This window comes from Phascolarctos cinereus, unplaced genomic scaffold (genome assembly GCF_003287225.1).
Source record: "Phascolarctos cinereus isolate Bilbo 61053 unplaced genomic scaffold, phaCin_HiC Scaffold_1;HRSCAF=81, whole genome shotgun sequence".
In the NCBI taxonomy this organism is placed as follows: domain Eukaryota; kingdom Metazoa; phylum Chordata; class Mammalia; order Diprotodontia; family Phascolarctidae; genus Phascolarctos; species Phascolarctos cinereus.
This window is the reverse complement of record NW_027555514.1, coordinates 63,314,690-63,338,778: the sequence shown is the minus strand read 5'-3', so window position 1 is coordinate 63,338,778 and position 24,089 is coordinate 63,314,690. Positions and strand designations below refer to the sequence as shown.

Here is a 24,089-nt window from a genome sequence, read left to right as displayed (position 1 = left end):
TGGCTCTGTTATGTGAGCCTTTGGTCCTATCTAGCCAAGTAACAAGGCTATCAAGCAATTTACTGCAATCTCTTTCGCTTTCCCCCCTTTCAAGAGCTCCACTATGCATTTTCTTCCTCAGCCCCACCCTCCCCAAACCCCATTAGAAGAAACTCTGTGAAGGCAGGACTGTCTGGTTGGTTTTTTACGTATAACCTCACCTCTTGGTACAGTACCTGCCACATAGTAAGAGTTTGCTTTAGGTGGCTATAGTGGGCAGGGGGTGGGGGGTGGAGGAAGAGTCAATGCTATGCCACAACTAGCTTAGATACCAGGGTTGGGAACTTCAACAAGCTTGCCCACAAAAGTTCAGAAGTAAGATTTGCCCATGCCATAGCAGGCCACGGTAGCCAAGTCCCAACAGGCAAGCCAGATGGCTAGGAACACAATTTCATACAAGTCAGGGCTGGATGGGAATGGAAAGATAACCTAGTCCAATCCCCTCGTTTTACATATTGGGAAATGGAAAAAAAATCAGAGATGAAATAATTTGAATGAAGAGAGCATTGATTAAGTTCTTACTATGTGCAAAACGCTAGGGATACAAACAGAAAAGATAGGCTCTGCTCTCAAGAGCTTACATTCTACTGGAGGAGACAACACTCATGGAAGGTTTCAGCTCTGAAGGCAAATGGAAAAGTCCCATGGTGCTAAGGGTGCAGAGGCAAAGCTGATCTTAATGCTTCTTCTTTAATGTCATTTCACTGGCAAAATGATATGCACTTGAGGTTGAACCATTTAGCCACGCCAAAGATTCTGAAGACAAGAATTTTGTTGTTAAGCATTCAGTATATCCAGCTGGGGCACCTACAGGAACAGATGCCAAGCTGTGTCTCCACAGGAACTGTTTCCCAGGATGATAGACCAGAGCATTGTCATTCCTGAGGCTCTTGGTTTCAGTATGCTGGGCTGTCCCCATCAGAATATCAGGGAAGATAGTTGCTGAGGTGGCAGTAGTGGTTTGACTTTCCTGCCACGTGCTGCCGCCTGTCTCTCCTGAAGGGGCCTTGCTGCTTTAGCTGGGCCAGCTTGCCTGTTCTATCTGGAGGAAATGGCTGGCCCCCTTTCCACAGGAACCGCCTTCCTGGGTAATGATTATGAGGGTCGAACTAGAAGTAGAAACTTTGGTCTAGAGGGGTGCTGCCACTGTGAGGGCTCTTGCCCCTGTCACATTATTAGTGGCAATTGGTCAGCAGTTGTTGCTGGTAGTGGTGATGAGAGAAGTTAATACAGTAGGTTAGAGCACAAACCAAAGTAGGAAGCTAAATCCTCTGACTGCAAACATTGCTCCAAAAATACTGCCTCTCAACATAGTCAGTATATGATTCTATCTTACATCCTTAGCCTTCATAAAAGGTCAGCATGAGAACCACCAATTTAAATCGCGTTTCTCTGCTCTCTATTTTTAATTGCTATGTCTTATTTTGCATTATATTTAATTTTATAAGCCATCCAAAACCCTTCAGGCAGTTGGTGGCTCATAAATCTTACGTAACTAAATAGACAAATAAACAGTGGATAAACAAATAAATAATCAAAGAGTCAGTCAACTCCTTCCTGCAGTATTTATAATTCATGTTACTTGTCCTTTTTTGTCTAAAGTTCTAAGTGATAATTTGTTAGTGTCAATAGAAAGTAATCATTTGCCTGAATACAAAGTCTTTTAAATCATTAAACAATACTTTAAAAATGTGGATCATTAGTCATAGGGGAATTAGTTATAGTTAGCACTGGAAGGAACCCTAGTGTGTCCTCTTCCATCCTGCTCTTTAAGAGGCTTTGGTTCTATTTAAACCATGTCATCATCATTATTCTTTTAGTCAGACTTCTTACTGGATTTTTATCATTTGTTTTGTTTTGTTTTGCTTTCTTTATGACCGGAAAGTGCTAATAATCAAGTATGTTTTCAGAAAAGACATTCTTTTTCAAAGGAAACCCCTTCTATATGTTGAGCATATTGGAATCAGTGGTCCTGACTCTTTCACTGAGCCAATTAAAGAAATCCAGAGGCAGCCACTGTCTGATGGTACAGGCTGCTGGGGCTTGCCAACTTTCTCTTCCTAACTGAGGTGCCAAGGGACTTATGTTGTCTCAACTCTCCTCTTGGCACTTTTACCCATGAACATGATATAGTATAGTGTAGTAGTTCTCAAAGCGGGGCTCCAGAGGCCTTTGGAGGTGCCCAAGACCCTTGCATGAGGTCAAAATTATTTTCATAATAATACTATTTTAATTTCTAGAATTTAAATTATATTTCCCAAATAATTAATTTCTAATATAATAATTTCTCCTTTTAATTTCTAAATTTAATTTAATTTCTAATAATGGAATATTGATAAATATAACCTACATAAGCAAGAGCTCTTTGGGTGTCCTCAATAATTTTTAAGAGTGTAAAGGGGTCCCAAGGTCAAAAAAGTTTGAGAACCACTGAATAGTAGAAAGAAAATCAGACTGGAATTCAGGACACCTGGGCTCTAATCCCAAAACACTAATTAGCTGGATGATGAGCCTGGGTAAGCCCTTTGCCTATTTACTAAAAGGTTGTTTGTTTGTTTGTTTGTTTGTGGTTGCTGTTTTTTTTGTTTTTTTGGATTTCAGCTTTCTCGTTTGTAAAATGGGATGGCTGGGCTAGGAGACTTCTAAGATCACTTAATTAATAATTAATCATTTTCACAGAGAATCTTACTTGTGAGACTCAGGCTAGGAAACAAAAGGAGTGGCATGGGGGTGAAGAGGTTGGGGCTGCTTTTAAATCCAAGCACTCAGCACAAATGCAACCAAAGCACTCAACTCGAAAATTAAGCCTCAAGTACAGCTGCTAGTTTTAGCTGGGTCATCAATGTCATATATGCGCGCATGAAGATACACATACACATTTACCCTGATGAGGTCTGCATGTAGTTCATATGTGTACTGCCATACTCAATACCTCAGGTTCCCCACCCCTAAGCCAATACCTTCTAGCCAAAAGTCAACTAAACAGTAGAGGGAGGGAGCTACGATTAATTTGATTGGCTGGATGGAAAACGGCACATCTGATCAATACAGTGAAGGAAGACTTGAGGTTCTAGGAATCTTAACAACCAGAAAATCATTGACTCTACATTTTTCACCCCAAAAATGTTTCTTTACTATCATGGAGACCAACGAAATAAGAGTATTGGAAAAAATATTCTTTTAGCTTCCTTTTAAGAAATACTAACGAATTCTTATGAGATAATAATATTAATGACAATTTCAGAATTATATATGACCATCAAACCATGGCTTTTCTTTGAAATTCCCTGTGAACATGTTTTAAGTGTTTCAATCCTCTAAAGCACAATTATAAGAATGCTAAATTTAACCAGGCTTGTCCTCATCTGCACAAATGGTGATAATCTCTTATTCAGACCCTCCGATGCAAGCATTGTTACAAAATCATAAGCAGTATTAAATTATTTTTAAAACTAACTTCTTGCATCAGTAAGCAATAATGTGCAGAATAAAAAAATGAATAGTTTAATGAATAACTGAGTACCCACAGAACAATATGTAGCCCCTAAACTTCCCAGAGAACACTATCACCAGGAAACACTCTTTCAGTGAGAACAGTTCCAATCTACTCAGTGATTTTTTTTATTACAAATTGTAATTCCCAACATAAGTTACCCAGACAACACCAATACAAGTCATACTGGAACAGACTTGCAAAATAAAGTCTTTCCTAATTTTCTCCTCCCTCAATGCTTCCCCACACAGGAGTGCTGTAAAACTCAAACAAGATAATGGATGTATAGCACTTTACAAACCTTATAATGCTATGCAAGTGATAATCCTTGTTGTTTTTGTTGTTATTATTATCAGCCCCTAGTCACCCAGTCTCCAGTCTGCTGATGACTTCATTCCCTGAGCCTTGTCCCACACTCCTTCTGAGCCTAACCAATGCACATAGAGTGATACCAGGGTGTCCTAGCAAATGTTGAACATTACAAAGATGCCCTTGAACTTAACACAGGGTTAATCACCCAGTGAAACCCTAAGGGACATTTTTTTTTTACTTAAATTCTTGCTTCTCATACCCCGCTCAGAATAAGACAGTCATGAAAAAAAAAAAAAGCACTTAATAGGTTAGGGCCTAGTTTCTAGACCTGGTTCTGTGAGACCTTGGCAAAATCACTTTATGTAACTGGTCCTCAGTTTCTTTATCTTTGAAATGGGGGTAGAGGTTGGGCTCAATAATCTCTGAGATCCCTTCCTGCTCTAAAATCTTATGATTGTCTAGAATAGGAGTCAGCAATCTACACCTTGGCAAATTTCCACCCTCTCAAGTTGTAGAAAAATAGGTGCCAGGCCAGATTTTATCCTCAGGCTGAAGTTTGCTGACTTCCTGAGCTAGAAGTTATCCAGACATTTGCCAGCACACCCTCGTATGGCTCTATGTGCATTGCCTGAGCTCAGCAGGGGCACAGGAGAAGGCTTAGGGAATGAAGTCATCACCAGACTGCAGGCCTGGTGACTAGGGGTGAAGAAGAACAAGAAGGATTCAATAAACTCCAATACCTCCTTATTATCTCTAGGCACAAATACAAACTTCTCTATTTGAAAGTAAAGTCCTACACAGCTAAGATCTAATCTGCCTCTTCAGCCTTATTTTTATTATTCATCTTCATTGAACTTGACAATCCAACCATACGGGCCTTCTTTACATGGGACATTCTGGCCCTGGTCTCTGTGTCTTTGCACTGCTCCCCCCACCCTCTGCCTGGAAGGCATTCTCTCTTCACTGCCATCAGCTTCCAAAGCTTCACGCAGGCACTAGCTTCTAGATGAAGTCTTTCCTGATCGACCCACTTGCTAGAGTTTTGATACCTCCCACTAATATATTCCTTTTATGATACATATATAAAATACGTGGGTGTATATGTGTGTATATACATATATATGTATGCAAATATAATTACATATATACATATAACATATATCTTATAATATCTAATTATGTATTATATAGATTTATATATACCATATATGTATTATATATACATGCTTGTGTGTGTGTTTGTATATACACACATATACTTATATATGTACATTTTGTTTCACCTAATAAAATATAAGTTCCTTGAGGAGAGAAGCTGCTGCATTGATCTTTTTATCTCCCGGTGCCTAGCACAGTGCCTTGTGCATAACAGGAACTTAATTAGTGTTGGCAGATTCATTGACTGAATGACTCCCTTTCCAGAATTCTACAAGGGCACATTAGAATCATTTCCACTTTCCAGTGGAAAGTGTTGGCTCTGGTGATAGAAGATTTGAGTTGAAATCAGACACAGGCTTTGTGACCTTAGGCAAATCAGTTAATTCTCTCTCAGCCTCAGTTTCCTCATCTGTAAAATGAGGCTAATAATAGCACCTGCTTCAACGGGTTGTTGTGAGGAATAAATGAGATACATATTTAAAATGTTTTGTAAAACTTAAAGTACAATAAAATGCTAGTTGTTATCATTGTAATCATTCAAAATTAGTAATCATTTGATAAGCATAAAAGGTGATGTGCTAGGTATTGGGGATAGAAAGACAAAAATGAGTCACTGTCCTCTAGAAGCTTATATTCTATCAGAGGAAATACCTTGTATACATTTAGGTAGGTATGCAGGTATGTATATAGACAGATAGACAGAGAGACAGACAGATAGATGCGCGAGATAAAGACAAAGAAATGGTGTCAGTGGTAAGGCTGCTCTCTCTGCAGATTCAGGTCTCAGACTCTCCACATGTTAGCAAGGAGTATGTGAATTGCTTTAACAAAAACAGAAAGACAGAAGGATAACAAATCATCTGGTAATGACTCTATACTTAGTTACTTAGGCTGCTTTTTAGAAGACAAGCAGAGCAAACGTTGTGCTTGGCATACAGTAGGTACTTAATGTTGCCCCTTTCCAGGCACCTAGCTCATCAAGCTCATTTTCACATAGCACAGTGGCTTATGTCAACGGAGCTATCAAGGACTTGTCCAATGACACGCCGACAGCACCACCATATGTTTCTAGCTTGGTAAGATCTGCCAATGCTTATGTCGCATTAGCACCGGCCTCCCAAATTCTTACCATGATGAAGCATTAGAGAAGGATTTTAATCGATGCTGAATATCCATTACCTTAACCCTGCTGGCTGGCATGCCTGATATTACCTTCCTGAAGGGGATAGGCCAGACCCATTTTATTATGTATATTAGGGCAGAGTAGGGATAGAGAAGATAAGTAGGCATTAGCAAAACAAGCAAACCAACCTTTGGATAACATAAGATAATTCAGATTATTTAATACTAGGGGAGAACTTATAATTCAGTAAATACATATTAAGTGCCTGCTATGTACCAGGCACTGTGCTAAGCACTGGGGAAACAAAAATAAGCAAAAGGCAGTTCCTGCCCTCAAGGAACGTACAATCTATTGGGGGAGGGCAATGTGCAAATAAATACAGAGCAAGCTACATACAAGATAGACATGAAATAATTAAAAGAGGGAAGATAACTGGAATTAAGAGGGTTTAGGGAAGGTTTCCTGGAGAAGGGGGGATTTTATGTGGGACTCAAAGAAAGCCACGAAGGTCAGTAGTCAGAGTAGAGGAGGGAGAATGTTCCAGAGAGAATGCCTGGAACTGAGAGATGGAGTGTCTTGCTCATGAAACAGCCAGGAGACCAGTGTCACTGAAACAAAGATATTGTGTTACGGAGTAAGGTGTAAGAAGACTGGAAAGGTAGAAGGGGCTAGGTTTGTGAAGGGCTTTCAGTGCCAAACAGAGCAATTTGTATTTGCTCCTGGAAGCAATAGGGAGCCACTGGAGTTTATTAAGTAGGGGGAGTGACATGATTGGACTTGTACTTTAGTAAAATCACTTTAGCGACTGAATGGAGAATGGATTGGAGTAGGGAGAGATAAAGTAGGCAGATGAACTGGCAAGCTATTGCAATAATCCAGGTGTGAGGTGATAAGATCCTGCACCAGAGCATTGGCAGCGGCAGAGGAGAAAAGGGGATGTCTTTGAGAGATGCCGCAAATGTGACATTGACAGACCTTGTCAACAGCTTGGATGGGGGATGGGGTGAGAGATGGTGAGGAATCCGGGATGACTTCTAGGTTGTGAGCCTAGGAGATAGGAGGAAGATGTTACTTAGATCAGCGAGCCAAACTCCTTCTTTTTACAGATAACAAAACTAAGACTTGTGAGAATATTTGTAAAGCACTTAGCACAATGCCTGGCACGTGGTGGGTGCTTCATAAGTGCTTAGTCCCTATCCACAATGGCTGGGTATGCTACGTGTATGCATGTAATCTGTGATCCCAGGGCGGCTGAGGCTTGTGGAGGGCTTGCACTCAGGAATTCTGAGCTGCAGCAGGGCTAAAGCTGATCAGACCGCCACATTCACTTTGGCACCAGGATGGTGAGTTCTTGAAACAGAAGTCACCAGGCTCCTTAAGCATGAACTAATTGTCTCAAGTAAGAAGAAGAACAGATCACAGCTCTGTCAATCAGCAGTGAGATTGACCTGAGAGTGGCTGCTGTCCTCCCAGCCTGAGTGACTAAAACAAACAAAACCAAACAAACTGAGGGTAAGAGGGATGAAATGACTCATACAAGATGACTCCCAAACCCTGATGATCACGAAGCATCTACACCTGTCCATATCATATGGCCTTGTCCACGTACTACCCTACATATATGGCAGCAGCTCTCTCCCATGTGCTAGAGACATTCACTTATTCTCTTGTACTTATGGTTATGTGGAATCAAATGAATCTCGTAGGCCTCCCAAAAATTAGCTTTCACCTTTACTAAGTAACTGACATGTTCTTTTTTTTTCCTGTTATATTTATTTATTTTCTAGCTTTGTACAAACTGGATGTAGAAGCATAAACATAGTACATTTCTACCATTTTCAACAAAAATATAACCAATATGTACAATTATTATATTTAAATACAAAAGGGATAAGAACTTCACCAATGTCTTTCTAAAAGACCTAGGTGCAAATGGTATCAAAAGTATGAGGAAATCACCAGTTAATTAATTGTACATTCTGCACTGGATATCACAGAGTGAACTTGAATTTAGCCATCCTAGGTTCTACAATTATTTAATGCTTATATAACATCTGTGCAACTTGTGCTACAGCTAGATTTCTGTGTGTGTGTATATATATATATATATACATATATATATATACATATATATCTATATATATAATGTATATATATACATATATATATATACATATATATGTATATATATATATGTATATATATATATATATATATACACACACACACACATATATATATACATACATACATACACATGAGGTCCATAGCGTATATAATAAAACCAGCAAAGAATGAATATTATACATAAAATTACAAATGCATAATTGACAATGTGATATGTAAGCAAGTAGACAAAAGCCATGATTACAGGAGAGGATTATTAAATAAAGCCTTGACATTGTTTCATACAGTGAAAAATCACTGCAATTTTACTTTAAAAGTTGAAGCTACTTATGTTTTATCTACTGATCAACTGAGTTTAATGGAATGATCAGCTAAGTTTAATGGGGGAAAAAATCCAAGACTAACAGTTCTTCACATTTGAGTACTATTTGGATTGGCAGCCTTCACTTTTTCCCGAGTCTGTGGACATGTTCTTTTATTCTGCCTGGATTCAAGTCCCGCTTTGATACATCCTGGCTATGTGACCCTGGACAATTTACTAAACTGCTCAGTTTTCTGGGTAAGTCTCTAAGACTATAAGTTGCAGAGAAAGTTCCAACCTGTACAACAGAAGGAGCTTCCTCATCCAAGAGTTCCCTGTACCATTGAAATCACAGATCCCAGACCGATTCCTAACCTACATTTGTCTGATGGCATCCATTACACCTTAGGTTACACAAATAGTATATACCTGAGTTGAGGTTGTATTATAATGATATAAAAATATTCAGGGATTTGTTGATAGGTACCAATGCCAATCATACTCATCAACACACAGAGGCATTTTAACAACTGGCTAATCATATGCTCAAAGTACAGTCCTTTGGTACACAAAAATCAATGGGCCATGAGTAGCATTTCCAACAATCTTATGTAGGACAAGGTAAGATGGATTCAATTGGAATTTTTACAGAGGGTAAAGGGGAAGGTAAAAATTTCCACGTCAAAGAACTGATATCAGAAGGGGAAGATCTATATCAGATAAGTTAATAAACTGATTAGTAAATAATGAAGCAAAGCTGATATTTCAAGCTGGAATTTTTTGAACAGACAGAGCAGGAACTGACCAGATAGTGCCAGGGCTATAATTGACATCACAACTTAATTAAATAGATGTAAAAAAGTGTAGCCAGAAATTCTTCTATCACTAACCTGAACTAAAATTTAATGTCTCCAGTCGATTCTGCAAGCTTCATCCTATGATGCGAACAATGGTCTTAAAAATGGCAGCAATACTAAAATTTTTTACCATAACACAAATGGCCGGCACTCTCTTTGGGGTCCTCTAGCTTGTTTCTTGATCCAGTACCGGGATTCTGTCCTGAGTCTATATTCATGGAACCAGTATTTCATTTTTTCTGTTTTAGAATTTAATGCTTAAAAGAAACCTTAGCACTGCTCAAGTTTGATCTTTTGATTGATTCTTATGCTGGCCCTGCAACAATCTAGATCACAGGGATGCAAGCTGCAGAGTTAAGAATGGTTTTTACATTTTAAAATCCAATAAAACTTAAAAAATTAAACACCATTCTTGCTGCTGTACAAAAACAGGTGGCAGTTAGATTGCTAACCCTTGATCTAGGCCTCCACCAATTAGAAAATTTTAAATTTTATCCTATTCAAGTAGACAGTATGAATTAAAACTATTTTTTCATCTAATCACTAAAAGTTCTTAATAGGTTTAGTTGTTTTGGAGGACATTCAAAAAGAAGCAGAGATGTAAGACGTATCTTATACACTACCTGAAGGTTACCTGGAAGTAACTTAAAGAAATGGAGAAGAGACTTAAGTTATTAAGAGACACTAGGCAGTAGATTCAATAAAAAAAAATCAATACTCTGAAATATCTTAATGTTCTTGTTGGCAAGATTTGTTTGCTAAATATTAAAATTACTCATTATTCTATTTCTCTTGGTCACATTAAAATTATTTACCTAAAGTGTTGTTCTCATGATTTCTGCAAGCTTTCTTTCTCTTCCTTCACTATGATGTTCTTTTTCTTTTGTGGTCATTGATTTAGCCACTAAGCCCCCAGGCCCAAAACATGGATCCAATTCTTAAGGATCTCTGATCATGACTATGAACGTCAGTATTTCTGCAACTTCAAATTCTTTCAGGTGTCTTTTTTTATTAAGAGAAGTTTTTTTCTTTTTCTGTTCTCACCGGCTCCAGACCTCACCCAGGAAAATTCGAAGCCTGAGTCAATTTGTCTTTCCAGGGCCAAAGGATGGATAACCAACTATTGGTTTTTGCTTTGCTATAAATCAGATGATGTTTCACTTAAAATAAATCAACCTTTTTTTTTCCAGACAATTGGGGTTAAGTAACTTGCCCAGGGTCAGAGAGCTAGTAAGTGTCAAGTGTTTGGTCTGAGGCCAGTTTTGAACTCAGGTCCTCCTGACCTCAGGGCCAGTTCACTAGCTGCCCCCAAGAAAGAGAACAAGCACTTTTTTTTTTGGCAAGGCAATGGAGTAAAGTGACTTGCCCCAGGTCACACAGCTAGTAAGTGTCAAGTGTCTGAGGCCAGAGTTGAACTGAGGTCTTCCAGAATCCGGTGCTATATCCACTGCGCCATCTAACTGCCCCTAAAATAAATCAACCTTATAGGGACACAACCATTTTGTCAAGGCACCACTTCCCAAATGAAAACTAAACCAGGTAAAATAAAGCCAGGACCTGAACCCAGACCTTCTAGGTGATTAAGGCCACCAGCTCTCTCTCTCTCCCTACTCACTACACTAAGACAATTACCAATTTGGTTGAAACTGGCATATAAATAAATTAAAATCATTGCAATATAATATATGTGACTTTGCTGGGCAATGACATTATGTGAAGTATTTGGGGAATAATTAACATCTAGACTAGTGGTGTCAAACTCAAATAGAAACAGGGACCACTAAACCATACATAAATATCTCCATGGGCCATACTTAGAAATCTATTTATATATTTCCATTAATATAGCAATACATTAAAATTAGATAGGAAGTATATTTTAATCTGATTCAGGCTTCACTCGAAAGTGTTGTGGCTGCATGCAGCTGTAGGTCACAGTTTTAACACCTCTGATCTAACCTGTGGACAGTTAAAATATCTGTTTTCCCATGTGTGGAAAGATAATGCTGTTTGGGGTTTAGCCAAGATACGGTACCAAAGCATGGGGACTTTACTGTTTGCAGATATGTACAATCAGGGCAGGAATGCAGCTTAGGTGGTTAGAAATAATACTCTTTCCTTCTTAATTTATCTTTTTTTTCTGGTTCAAGTTCATTTAAATGAATTTAGGAATGTCTAATCCTGACTTAGGTAGTTATCTATAAAAGAAGATGCTGATCTCCACCTAGAAAAAGGAGCCCAGTTGGTTACAATTGAAGAGTTACCAACCTACTCTTTTCAGGACAAAGGTCCAGCCCCTGGCATAAAGAAGCCAATATGATCATACTGTGGTCTTGGAGAGATGAGCCCAAACCTACTAGCTTGAAATAATTTCCTGTAGAAACTTTAAAGACCAGCAGACACAGAGCAATGCTCAGCTGAAACTATGTCACCAACTGTCATCATCAGACCAATAGAGACATATAGAGAAACATACCCAATGGAGATGCCACATGGCAAACAGAGAGATAATCACCTAAGACTACCTGCCTCCGTCTGGCAACCACCATAGCATGAGTGGGAAGATGTCATAACTGGTAGGAATTAGGCTCAGGGAGAGAAGTGGCATAATGATCACAGCAGAAGACATCAGTGGTCCCTCAGTATCCGCGTGAGCTGCCCCACACACACATGGGCCACCTATGACCCCTGAGTATATATGTGTGTATCATGATATGAGAGCTCCACGTGAGTTCATTTTCATCTTGATGGCATGTTTATTTGGGAAACATGATATTATAACTTTTGCATTTTGCTTTTAATTAATGATATCCTCAAGATGACTAGAAAAAAAATTAAAGTCATTGCTGGAGGAGTTTGTGAGCTACAGTTTGTTGTAGATGTGGACCCACAGGATTCGTTGATTTGGGGGTAGTTTTTCTTGCAGGCTAATATATGAGGAGTACCCAAATGAGGTGTAACTATTTGCATATTTAAAACTGGTATCTTTCATCACCAACATTTTAGTCCTTTGTGCTAAGTGAAATGGCCAATTAATTTAAAATAATCATGCAACTCACCGGAAAGTATAGTAGCAGAGACCCAAAAAGAATTGTTTCCAATAGGATCAGTCCTGATGCTCTGATGCTCTAGAAAACACAAATAAAATCAAAGGACTTACTTGTGATTCAAGGTATAGAAATATATTAAGTGTAGGACTCAAAGGCAACCTCTATAATAGCATTCTTCCACAAAGTAATAATAGCTCACCTTTTTATAGTGACTTACAGTTTGAAAAGCCCAGTTCTCACAAGAATATTATGAGTTCTGCCAAATAAGATAGATGATTATCCTCATTTTACAGAATGAGACAGATTGGTTAAGTTTCTTGCCCAGGGTCACTCAGCTACAAAATGTCAGAGCCAGGAAAAGAATCTAAGTCTCCTTATTCTGTGTCCAGTGTGCCCTCCACTAGACCATGGTCATTTAACTTGTTGAAGAGATTTTTTTATAGAAGTGAATTGTCAAGGAAGACTTTTGGGTGGAGGAACTTGAATACAATGGCAAGCAGGGTTGTGAAACCTCACAAGTTCATCATGAAACACAAAATAGACAATGGGGGCAGGCATGAAAAAGAACTCTGCAAGGCTCTTTAAACCTAGAAATTTTATAAAAATATGGCATTTGACCCTCATATCTCTCCTGTTCCAATAATGAGCTTTACGCCCAAACCATTTCCCAAATACTGATGAATTAACATGAGGGAATGACATGATACCATCTTAATGCTTCCATTACACAGCATCCTAAAATTTCATCCAACATACCAACAGAGCTCCCACATGTGAATTTAAAATTTTATTAAATGGCAAAGTTGCCTCTTCTCCCTGCAAATATGCATAAACTTTACTCTCCCTACAAAATCCAAAGGAATAAGCTGATGGAAAAATTAAAGGTTCCAAATATTTGAAGTCTGGTTAAGCATGAGAGTACTTAATAATTTTAACCTTTTCTGATACATTCAAACAGAAATATCTTCCCACAGTAGTGTGCTTAGAGCTTGGGGCAAAAAAGAAACATGGATTTCATGATCCAACAATAAAACTTCAATAAGTTGAACCAACATTATCCAGTAAACATGTCAACAAAGAACGAAACCAAAATGCAATCACAGCATTTCAGCTTTCCTGTGTTCTCACAAGTGGAACATCAAAGGTGACTTGTCTGTGGTCATAGGATGAATGATTTACAGATGAAAGGGACCTTAAAGGTTTTCTAATACAACTATTTTCTTCCACAATGAAGAAAACTAAGGCCCAGAGAATGGGACTTACCTAAGGGCATATATATAGTGACAAGCAAATGAGATTGATTATTATCAATTATTGAAGTAATTGTCTTACTTAAAATGAAAGCCTTTCAAAATAACTTAAAATTCACAATTCTGCAGAAGAAAGAGAAGATGGCAATGGTCTACAAAGAGGAACCAAACTTTTAAGGTTCATTAAAAAAAAAACTCAGACAAGTAAGAAGGAAAAGAAAACGTCACTTCCTCCTCTGGAAGCCTGAATTCGGACATTGCCGGATTTCCACATTGGCTCCAGTTAGTTCTGCAGAATGTCTACCACAGAGATCAGGGCTTCATACTATGAATTTTTGTTTTATTTGAACAGTTATCTTTGCTTTTCTTCTGGTCTTTAGACAGTAAACATTCCAACATGACAGTCACTTTGAAAAAAAGGATACAGTGTCCAATGTGATTTATTAAATATAACTGTCATCTACAGTAACCTGTTAGCAGAAAAGCAACAGAATGCTTGGGCTATACTGAATGTAAACATACTGGGAAATTTTTTTCTGCTTAATCCAGGAAAATCTTAGAAGGATTTCATGTGAAATTAAGTGTAGTATCTTATTTTTTTAATTTTTTAATGTGTGTTTTTAAAACTTTGAGTTACAAATTTTCTCCCTTCCTCCCTCCCCACCCACCCTCATTGAAAAGGCAAGCAACTACATACAGGTTATACATGTGTAGTCATGCAAAACACTTCCATAGTACTCATGTTGAAAAAAATTAGGTATATTTCTCTTTTTCCTATTTTACCCCCTACTTATTCTATTCTGTCTTTTGACCCTGTCCGTCCTCAGAAGTGTTTGCTTCTGATTATCTCCTCCCCCAATCTTCCCTCCCCTCTATCAATCCTCTTCTCTCTTGTTCCCTTCCCCCGTTATTTTCCTGTAGGGTAAATTAGATTTCCATACCCAATTGTGTATGTTATTCCCTCCATAAGCCAAATCCTATGAGAATAAAATTCATTCATTCCCTCTCACCTTCCCGCATTTCCCCTCCACTGTAAAAGCCTTTTCTTGTCTGTTTCATATGAGATAATTTACCTCATTCTACCTCTCCCTTTCTCCTCCCAGTATAATCCTCTCTCACCCCTTAATTTTATTCTTCAGATATGACCCCTTCATCTTCAACTCACCCTGTGCCCTCTATCTATCTATATACATACATATAATTTTTTCCCTCCAACTACCCTAATACTGACAAAGGTCTCATGAGTTACAAATATCATCTTTCCATGCAGGAATGTAAACAGTTCAACCTTAATAAGTCTCTTATGATTTCTCTTTCCTGTTTACCTCTTCATGTTTCACTTGAGTCTTGTATTTGAAAGTCAAATTTTCTATTCAGCTCTGGTCTTTTCATCAAGAATGCTTGAAAGTCCTCTATTTCACTGAATGACCATTTTTTCCCCTGAAGGATTATACTCAGTTTTGCTGGGTAGGTGATTCTTGGTTGTAATCCTATCTCCTTTGCCCTCCAGAATATTATATTCCATGCCCTCTGTCCTTAATGTAGAAGCTGCTAAATCTTGTGTTATCCTGATTGTGTTTCCACAATACTTGAATTGTTTCTTTCTGGCTGCTTGCAATATTTTCTCCTTGACCTGGGAACTCTGGAATTTGGCTACAATATTCCTAGGAGTTTTCCTTTGGGGATCTCTTTCAGGAGGAGATCTGTGGATTCTTTCAATTTCTATTTTGCCCTCTGGTTCTAAAATATCAGGGCAGTTTTCCTTGATAATTTCTTGAAAGATGATGTCTAGGCTCTTTTTTTGATCATGGCTTTCAGATAGTCCAATAATTTTTAAATTCTCTCTCCTGGATCTATTTTCCAGGTCAGTTGTTTTTCCAATGAGATATTTCACATTGTTTTCTATTTTTCATTCTTTTGGATTTGTTTCAAAGTGTCTTGATTTCTCATAAAGTCACTAGCTTCCAATTGCCCCATTCTAATTTTTAAGGAAGTATTTTCTTCAGTAAGCTTTTGGACTTCCTTTTCCATTTGGCCAATTTTTCTTTTTAGGGCATTCTTCTCCTCATTGGCTTTTTGGACCTCTTTTGCCATTTGGGTTAGGCTATTTTTTAAGGTGTTATTTTCTTCAGTATTTTTTTGGGTCTCCTTTAGCAAGCTGTTGACTTGTTTTTCATGATTTTCTTGCATCACTCTCAGTTTTTTCTCTACTTCTCTTACTTGCTTCTCAAAATCCTTTTTGAGTTCTTCCATGGCCTGGGACTGATTTATATTTTTCTTGGAGTCTTTGGATGTAGGAGCTTTGACTTTGTTGTCTTCTTCTGGTTGTATGTTTTGATCTTCTTTGTTACCAAGGTAGGATTCTATGATCTGACTCTTTTTGCGCTGCTTGCTCATGATCCCATCCAATTACTTGAGTTTTAAACTCTTTGTTAAGGTAGGGCCTTGCTTCCAGAGTGGAGAACGTACTGTCCCAAGCTTCAGGAGTTTTGTGCAGCTGTTTTCAGAGATACTTCTAGGGACCTGTAAATTTTCAGTTCTTCCAAGGTGCTATGATCATGGGTGAGGTATTTACTTCTTTCCTGGCCTGTGCTCTGGTCTATGAGTGACCACATGCACTCTTTTCTCTCTTGGAATTGTGAAGAGGAGTCTCTTTTCACTGCCACCACAAGCTCCACCATGCCAGCACTTCTTGCCCCAGGACCGCCACCCAGAACTGTGACCCAGATCCAAGCATGGGCAAAGCAAGAGAATCCTGCACTACCAAAGAGATCCCTGCAATCCCACTCTGATCAGCCACTTGATTCCCCCTCAGTCTGTGGGCCAGAAGCTCAGGAGGCAGTCACTGCCCTGGGGCCAAGACTGGGGCTGGGACCCCTGTTCTTCTCTCTCACCACAGACACAGATTTTTCCTACTGACCTTCTAAGTTCTCTTTGGCATTCATGGGTTGAGAGGTCTGGAAACCACCACAGCTGCCCATGATTCAATCCTCTGAGGCCTGCTCCAGGTTCGTTGAGGCCTGCACATCCATGCCAAACTGCATTCCTCTCCCAGCCTAGCATGATATGTCTTTCAGATCAACCATCCAGGTTGTCTTGGGCTGGAAATTTGTTTCATTCTGTCTTTTTGTGGGTCCTGCTGCTTTAGAATTTGTTTAGAGCCATTTTTACAGGTATTTGGAGGGGTTTGGGGGAGAGCTCAAGTAAGTCATTGCTTTTACTTCACCATCTTGCCTCTGCCCACCACGGAACCATTTTCACTGAAGTACTAGACTAGGAAGGAATCAATCCCCCTAGGTTGTCCTGGTAAATTGTCTACTTGAAATTATATTTTGAAGTGATATTGACCATCAAAACCTATGATATCTAAAATATGAGGAGATGCACACATGTGCACACACATATGCATCTACTTAAAATATCTGCCTTAGCCCAAAACTACTAAAAAGGACAGGTTCAATCCAGCATAAATTTATTAAACATCCACTGTAGACAGAGCACCAAAAATAATACTTTTCAAATATCAAAAGAATATAGCACTCATAGATTCAAGGAGGCAGCTAGGTGGTCGTATAGATAGAGCACCAGGCCTGAAGTAAGACAGACCTGAGTTCAAATTCAGCCTCATACACTAGTTGTTTGACCCTGTACAAGTCACTAAACTCTGTTTGGCTCAGTTTCTTCATCTGTAAATTGAGCTGGAGAAGGAAATGGCAAACCATTCTAGTATCTTTGTCAAGAAAACCCTAAATGGGGTCATGAAGAGTTGGACATGACAACAACAACATCAAGGTTCTAGGAATGTTTAGCTAAAAGGGACCTGAAGAGCTCACCTACTTGAATACTTTCATTTAATACATGAGGAAACTGAGGCCCAGAAAAATTAGAGAGTTAGTCCAGAGTGGAACATCTGGTTAATGGTGGAGCCCGTATTAAAATCTCAAGTCTCTTTACTCAGAGCAGATGAACACCTTAGGAAGCAAACACTGTTACAATTATATGAATAGCCATTTCAATTTAAAAGTAGGTAACCATTTTTAAAAGATATTTATGCAAACAGCTGTTATTTGTAAAGTGATCATTCAATTTGCCTCTCCTAGAACTGGGGAGTAGGGAGTAGGGGAAGCAACACTTCTCTAAGCAGTTTGTAAACATTTAGAATTGCTTTCTAAAGGTTGATAACCACCATCAGGAAAGGGCCTTAGAGGTCATCAAGTCCAGTCTCATTTTTTAATAGACAAGAAAGTTGAGACCCATAGACTTGAATGACTTACCCAAGGTTATACAGATTATAAGCAGCAGAAAAAGCAGGGCTCTCTGCCTATATTATTCTGTGCCTCATATTACTTCCACAGTACCAGACTACTTCCCCTACCTGCAAGTCAGAGAATCAAGATGATTATGGAGTCTTTGATGTGTTTTTAGTGGAATTACCTCAAAGTTAATTTCTAAATTCCATAATCCTTAGTATGCAAATTATAGATCCTACAGAGAAACAACCTGAAATATATGAAAGAGTGAATCAGAGAGCCAATAAGCATTTATTCAGCTCTTATGCCACACACTGTGCTAAGCACTGGGAATACAAATCCAAGAAGAAAGATAGTCCCTGCCCTTAAGGATCTTACATTTTAAAGGGAAAAGACCACACACAAAAGTAGGCTGAGAAAGAGAAGCAGAGGGAGATGAAGGCAACTCTTCCAGGACCTACTAGAGAAACCTGGAGCAGAGCAGCCTGCAGAGTATTGAGACGTGGCTGGCCTGAGTGCTGGATTTTCTGGAGGAGTGATCCAATAAGATAGAGAGGCCACATAGTGGAAAATACTTCCAAGATGTGAATTCTGGGGCAAGAGTAAGAGCTTTCTGAGGATGGTAGAGACCATGCTGAGTGGAAGAGTACAGAGTAAGCTCTGGGCAGAAGACCAAGTGAAAGGAGATTCAGATTTGAGTCCTGACTCTGCTCTTACTCAGTTCCCTTATCTGTAAAAAATTGAGAGGTTGGCCTCTAAATTATCACTAATATTGCTTCAAGCTGGATTACTTTTTGATTCTCACTTGATCAGATGAATGGTTGTTAAACTATTAAGTACATTTATCTTGAACTGGAGCACACAGAGGAGGTCAAAAGAATGGGAACATTGAGGGCTGGATTTCCCTAAAGAATAAAACAGTCTTCTATAATGTCCTTGATTTCTACTAGGAATATTTCACACCTTCTGGTGAAAGGAAGACATTTACTTTTTCTTTCTTTCTTTCTTTCTTTCTTTCTTTCTTTCTTTCTTTCTTTCTTTCTTTCTTTCTTTGGTCTCTGGGGAATCATCAAATATCTCTGGTGAAATACTACAGCTATTGCTGAGACTTTTCTATTCACACTGCCTAACAAATCCAACAAATTCTTTTGGTCTGAAAAGCAAATTGTGGCAGTGTTTTCATTTCCTCGTATCCTATGACTTTAGAAAGTATTTGGTCAAGGTTAGAAAGCATTAGAATTATATCCAAAATGGGGCAGCCTATCATGATAATGCAGGATTCTCCAAATCGAATCATTTTCAGAAAGAACCAACTGTGTGAGTAGAAGGTGAATACACAGATGCGAGATATATATATACATATATATATGTATATACATATATATATACATATATATATGTATATACATATATACATATATATATGTATATATATACATAAATTTTTTTTTCTTAACTGGATGGGCAAAGTCACAAAAAAGAGACTATAAAGGAATACCCACATGATGAAAGACTAACACATCAAAACCTACATGTAACAAGAAGAAAAAAATTGTCATGAAAAGAAGTGGGGAGTTGGGTGGTCTCTGGAGACTGCTGTTCAGCATTTTTATGAACCATCTGACAGATGGGTGAGAACAGAGAATTGGCAGACTTTGTTAAGCTATTTAGTGCTCAGAAGCAGCATGGGGAAAAGCTGAAGAACCAATCAGAAGTAGATAAGGAGGTCAAAGGACAACTGTCCAAATTCAGTGTGTGGTCAATTAAAACTAGCCAGACATTCTAGTGGGTGTACGATCATTTCTATTTTTTCCAGAAAGTATTTTAGCATGAAGAGGGTCATCATATGGTCAAGGCAGAGAATCAAAACTAAATAAAATTAGTCTTCATTCCATATTTAGGTTCATAGAATTATGGAATATAAAAGCTTTCAGGGAACTTAGGAAACATTTTGTCTAACTTTTGCATTTTCCAAATCAGAAAACTAGGGATTGAGGGGATAAAATTAGGGACCAAGAGAAAGGAAAGGACTGGCCCTAGGTCATACAGGTGCTTACTATAACTTTTCATTCCATACAACTCTTGTCAATCAATTAGTTAGGAAGCATTTATTTAAAACTTACTGAATGCCAGGAACTATGCCAAGTGCTGAGACTATAAAGACAAAAATGAAATAATCCCTGCCCTCAAAATCAATGCAACATGCGTCCATACAAGTCTGTAAAAATATATATGCAAAATAAGTGAAATGTATTTCTTTTTTAGAAACAAATATGATTGGGTGGGGAGGGGACTAGCCTATGTCTTTCTGTAAACCCTACTACAGGTATTCTTTTAGATTTTGAGACATTATAACAATAGCAATGAAATACATGCAAATGGTATCTCCACCTATGATCCATTATTCTGTCTCTGTGATTGACCTGTCTTTGCATCATATTACTTAGATAATATATTTTATTTTTTGGTTTTTCTTTGTAATGATATATTTTAAATTGCAATTGGTGAGCAGTTCTTCATACTAATGAGTTACAGCCTTTTTATTCTACCCTGAGTCTTTTCTATGCCATTTGGGTTATAATCAACTTTAATTCTTCAGAGAGAATAGTATTAGACATTTTACAATAATATTATGTCACTAAGAGAGTACTGCTGTTAAAAAGGTGGTCCTCTGTTTCACAGAAAAGCTTGTGGAGTCATTGAAAGCACTATAATTTTGCAATTTTTGAAGTGCAATTTTATCTACTCTCTACCTCCTATTCAACTCTGGACCCAGTGCATTACCCATCTTCATTGTCTATCCAAGACATACATACATACATATGTGTGTATATGTGTATTTTTTGTGTGTATGTGTATATACATACTAAAGGACCAGATTGAAGAGCTATCTATCCAATTGCATAGCATAATCTGAACAAAAGGCATTCTTCTTCCACTTGTTTCTTCTCCTCCTCCTCCTCCTCTTTCTCCTTCTCCTCCTCTTTCTCCTTCTTCTCCTCCTTCTTCTCCTCTTCCTCCTCCTTCTCCTTCTCTTCCTCCTCCTTCTCTCCTCCTTTTTCTCCTCTTCCTCTTCCTCCTGCTCTTCCTCTTCCTCCTTCTCTTCTTCTTCTTCCTTCTTGTTCTTCCTCTATAGAGGCCAAACCCATGAGTAATTATAAATTTCATGTAGAAATCACTGCAATAATATGAAGCTTGATGTAATTAGCAGAATACATCTATAAAAAGAAGCACTTGGAAGACCTTACTATCTATAAAGAAAACTATTCTTCAATATGGACTCTGTGGTGGATATCCTACATGATGTGACAAATGCCTTTGTCAACCTTTTGTTTCCCCTTCTTATACCTTGCCTGATGCTATTAATCAAAGAGACACTGAATAAAATTTTCCCTGTTATACTTTTTAAGAAATTTTTTATGATTCTAGAATAGGTGTAGAAGGAACCTGATGGCAGCTTTAAGGCAGTACTTTCCTCTACCAAATCCAATAACTATATGCCTGTTTTATTAGTCAACAAACAATAACTACAGTGAGATCTTTTATGCTCTGAATCTCTCCAAGAATTATATGACTGTAAATATGTTGTCTGCTATAGAATATCATTTACTAAAGCCTACTTTGTCTCTTCATACATGTTTATAAAAATGTCTTCATTGCACAACAAAATTGTCAAATTTTGTAGAGGTGGGAAAGTTCAAGAGTTACTATTTGTTATTTTCCCAATTGTCTTTTTTTTTTTGGTATTAATAACATTTGAGATTGTTTTTAATAGGGTTGGTATCTTCAGATTCAGTCTCCCAATGACCTCAAAATTATGTGTCCCTGAACATGACTTCTGTGTACATTTGATATGGTCTATCTGGTTTTCTCATGTTTGAGTTCTTTATGATTATGCCTATTTTCTCATAGAGCACAGCACTATGTCCATTGGGGTAGCTCCATTGTTATTGAGGGAGAAAATAATTTGTTATAAAAAAATACTGACCGATCTTTTCCACTTTACATAGGTTTGCTGTCCTACTCTTAGTTTCTTCTTTAAATCCAGGCAGGATGATCCGAATTAAGTGAGTCTCTTAAGAAGTTTTCTTTAAACTTGTTTTTTATCCTTCAACTTCTTAATATTTTATGAGGTGGTACTGCTCATAATCTCCCACCTTTCTCCTTCATAAAATCTTGCAAACAAGTTTATACTCGAAACTGCTCATTCCCTTTACTGTCATCGCTGCCCTTTTGGCAAGGAGATTGCTTTCTGAATGAGGTTGTTTCTAGGGAACTCTTTCATTCCTTTCATGGTGATAATAGATTTATACAAGTTGAAGTTCCCTAAGAAATGTCTGTGTCAATATTTATTCATTTGCCAATTTTCAACAATAGCTTGTTTGATCAAATAGATCAATTTGGAGTTGTTTAATTTAACTCCATGTCGTCTGATTTTTATTATTTATTTTTAGTTGGCATTGATTTTAATCTTTAAGAAGTTGATAGACTGTTCACTCACTGATTCAGAAATTATTCTTATAACAATAATCAGTCATTTCCTCCCCATTAAAATATAATCAGTTTCATTTTTGTGACATTATTTACTGGTCATTATGTTCAGACCCCCCTGACTCCCTAAGTGAAGAAATATTTGTGATATTTAGGTGTGAAACTTCTAGATAGTTAACAAGTTATTCATCTATTTCTTGATCTGTATCCATATTTTCCAACATACTTAATTTTTTTGCCATTCTCCCCTATATTTACCTTTGTGTTGAGGCTATAGAATATCACAATCAAATTAATTTAGGTTGGGCAGTCTTATCAAATTCTTTTAGAATGTCTTTGTTCATCCACTGCAACAGATATTAAAGAAAAAGATGCAGTAATCTTTACAATTTTTTATTACAAGTGCTCATCATGAGACTCGTAGCATAAGATGACCAAGCAACTCATGAAACAATATGCCTTATTACCTTGGGTTGGTGATAAAACCAAACTCTATCACCATTATTTGAATCTCTAAAATCCTGTTAAGTTTTCCTTCCATTTATATGTAACTTCCTTTGTAACTTCCTTTCATATTCTGGTTTCATTTATAAAAAGAATGTCAGAATTGATTTGTTTGATTTCTGTCAGTAGAAGTCTATCAGTCATTTGAAAAGGGTCTCACATTTAGTGTATGAACAGCTAAGTTAATATGTAGTCCATCTTATCTAAAAATAGTCCAAAAACTCAGGTATGACCATGTCACCCCCTTTTCAAAAAAGTCCAGTGGTTCCCTATTACTTTCAAATGCAAAATTTTGTTTGGCTCTTCATAACTTTGTGCCCTCCGAGCTTTCCAAGCCTTCCTATACTTTCTTCTAGTCACACTGCCTTACTTGCTGCTTCTCAACATGGTATTCCATCTCCTGATTCTGTGTCCTTTCACTGGCTGTCCACCATCCTGAAATGCTATTCCTCCTAGCCTCACACTGCTACTTTCCTCTTCATTCAGTGCAGCCCAAGTCCCCTCCACTGCAGGAATCCTTCCCTGCCCCTCTCCCGACAGGCCTTCTCTCACAAGATTATTTTTCATTTACACTCTATATAACTTGTATTTCCATACTCAATTTGCATGCTGTCTCCTTCATTAGAATGTGAGTTTCCTGACAGCAGGGAAATTTTTTTTTATTTCTTTGTATATCTATTGCTTAGAGTAATCTTTGGCACATCACAAGCACCAGAGGCAGCTGGGTGACACAGCGGTCAGAGGACTGGGCCCAGCATCAGGAAGACCCAAGTTCAAATTGGCTTTAGACATTAGCAGTCATATGACCTTGGCCAAGGCCCTTAACCTTGGTGTGCTTCAGTTTCTTCATCTGTAAAAAGGGGATAATAATAGAACCTACCTCTCAGAAATGTTGTAAGGATCAAATGAAAGATATTTGTAAAGAGCTTCACAACCCTTAAAGCACTATGTAAACAGTAGTTCTCCTCCTCCATATTATTGTTACAACCATTATTTGATTGTTTATGGGCTTAATTGCACACTAGCAAAGCACTTTACTAGTTTTCTCTCAAACACAAGCCTAATCCTACTTTTCTTAACAAAAGTCATCACATATATATTACCAAAAACAATTAAAACATCAATGATCCTCCA

At 37.9% G+C, this 24,089-nt stretch overlaps 1 protein-coding gene across 1 annotated transcript in view; it reads right to left on the bottom strand.

Moving 5' to 3' along the window:
• The window catches only part of GPR158 (G protein-coupled receptor 158), a 425,355-nt gene that overhangs the window by 152,909 nt on the left and 248,357 nt on the right, over nucleotides 1-24,089 (bottom strand). The window contains exon 5 of the mRNA XM_020978227.2: nucleotides 12,470-12,538. Within this exon, the coding sequence (XP_020833886.1) occupies nucleotides 12,470-12,538 (69 nt within the window). The remainder of the gene's footprint in view (nucleotides 1-12,469; nucleotides 12,539-24,089) is intronic.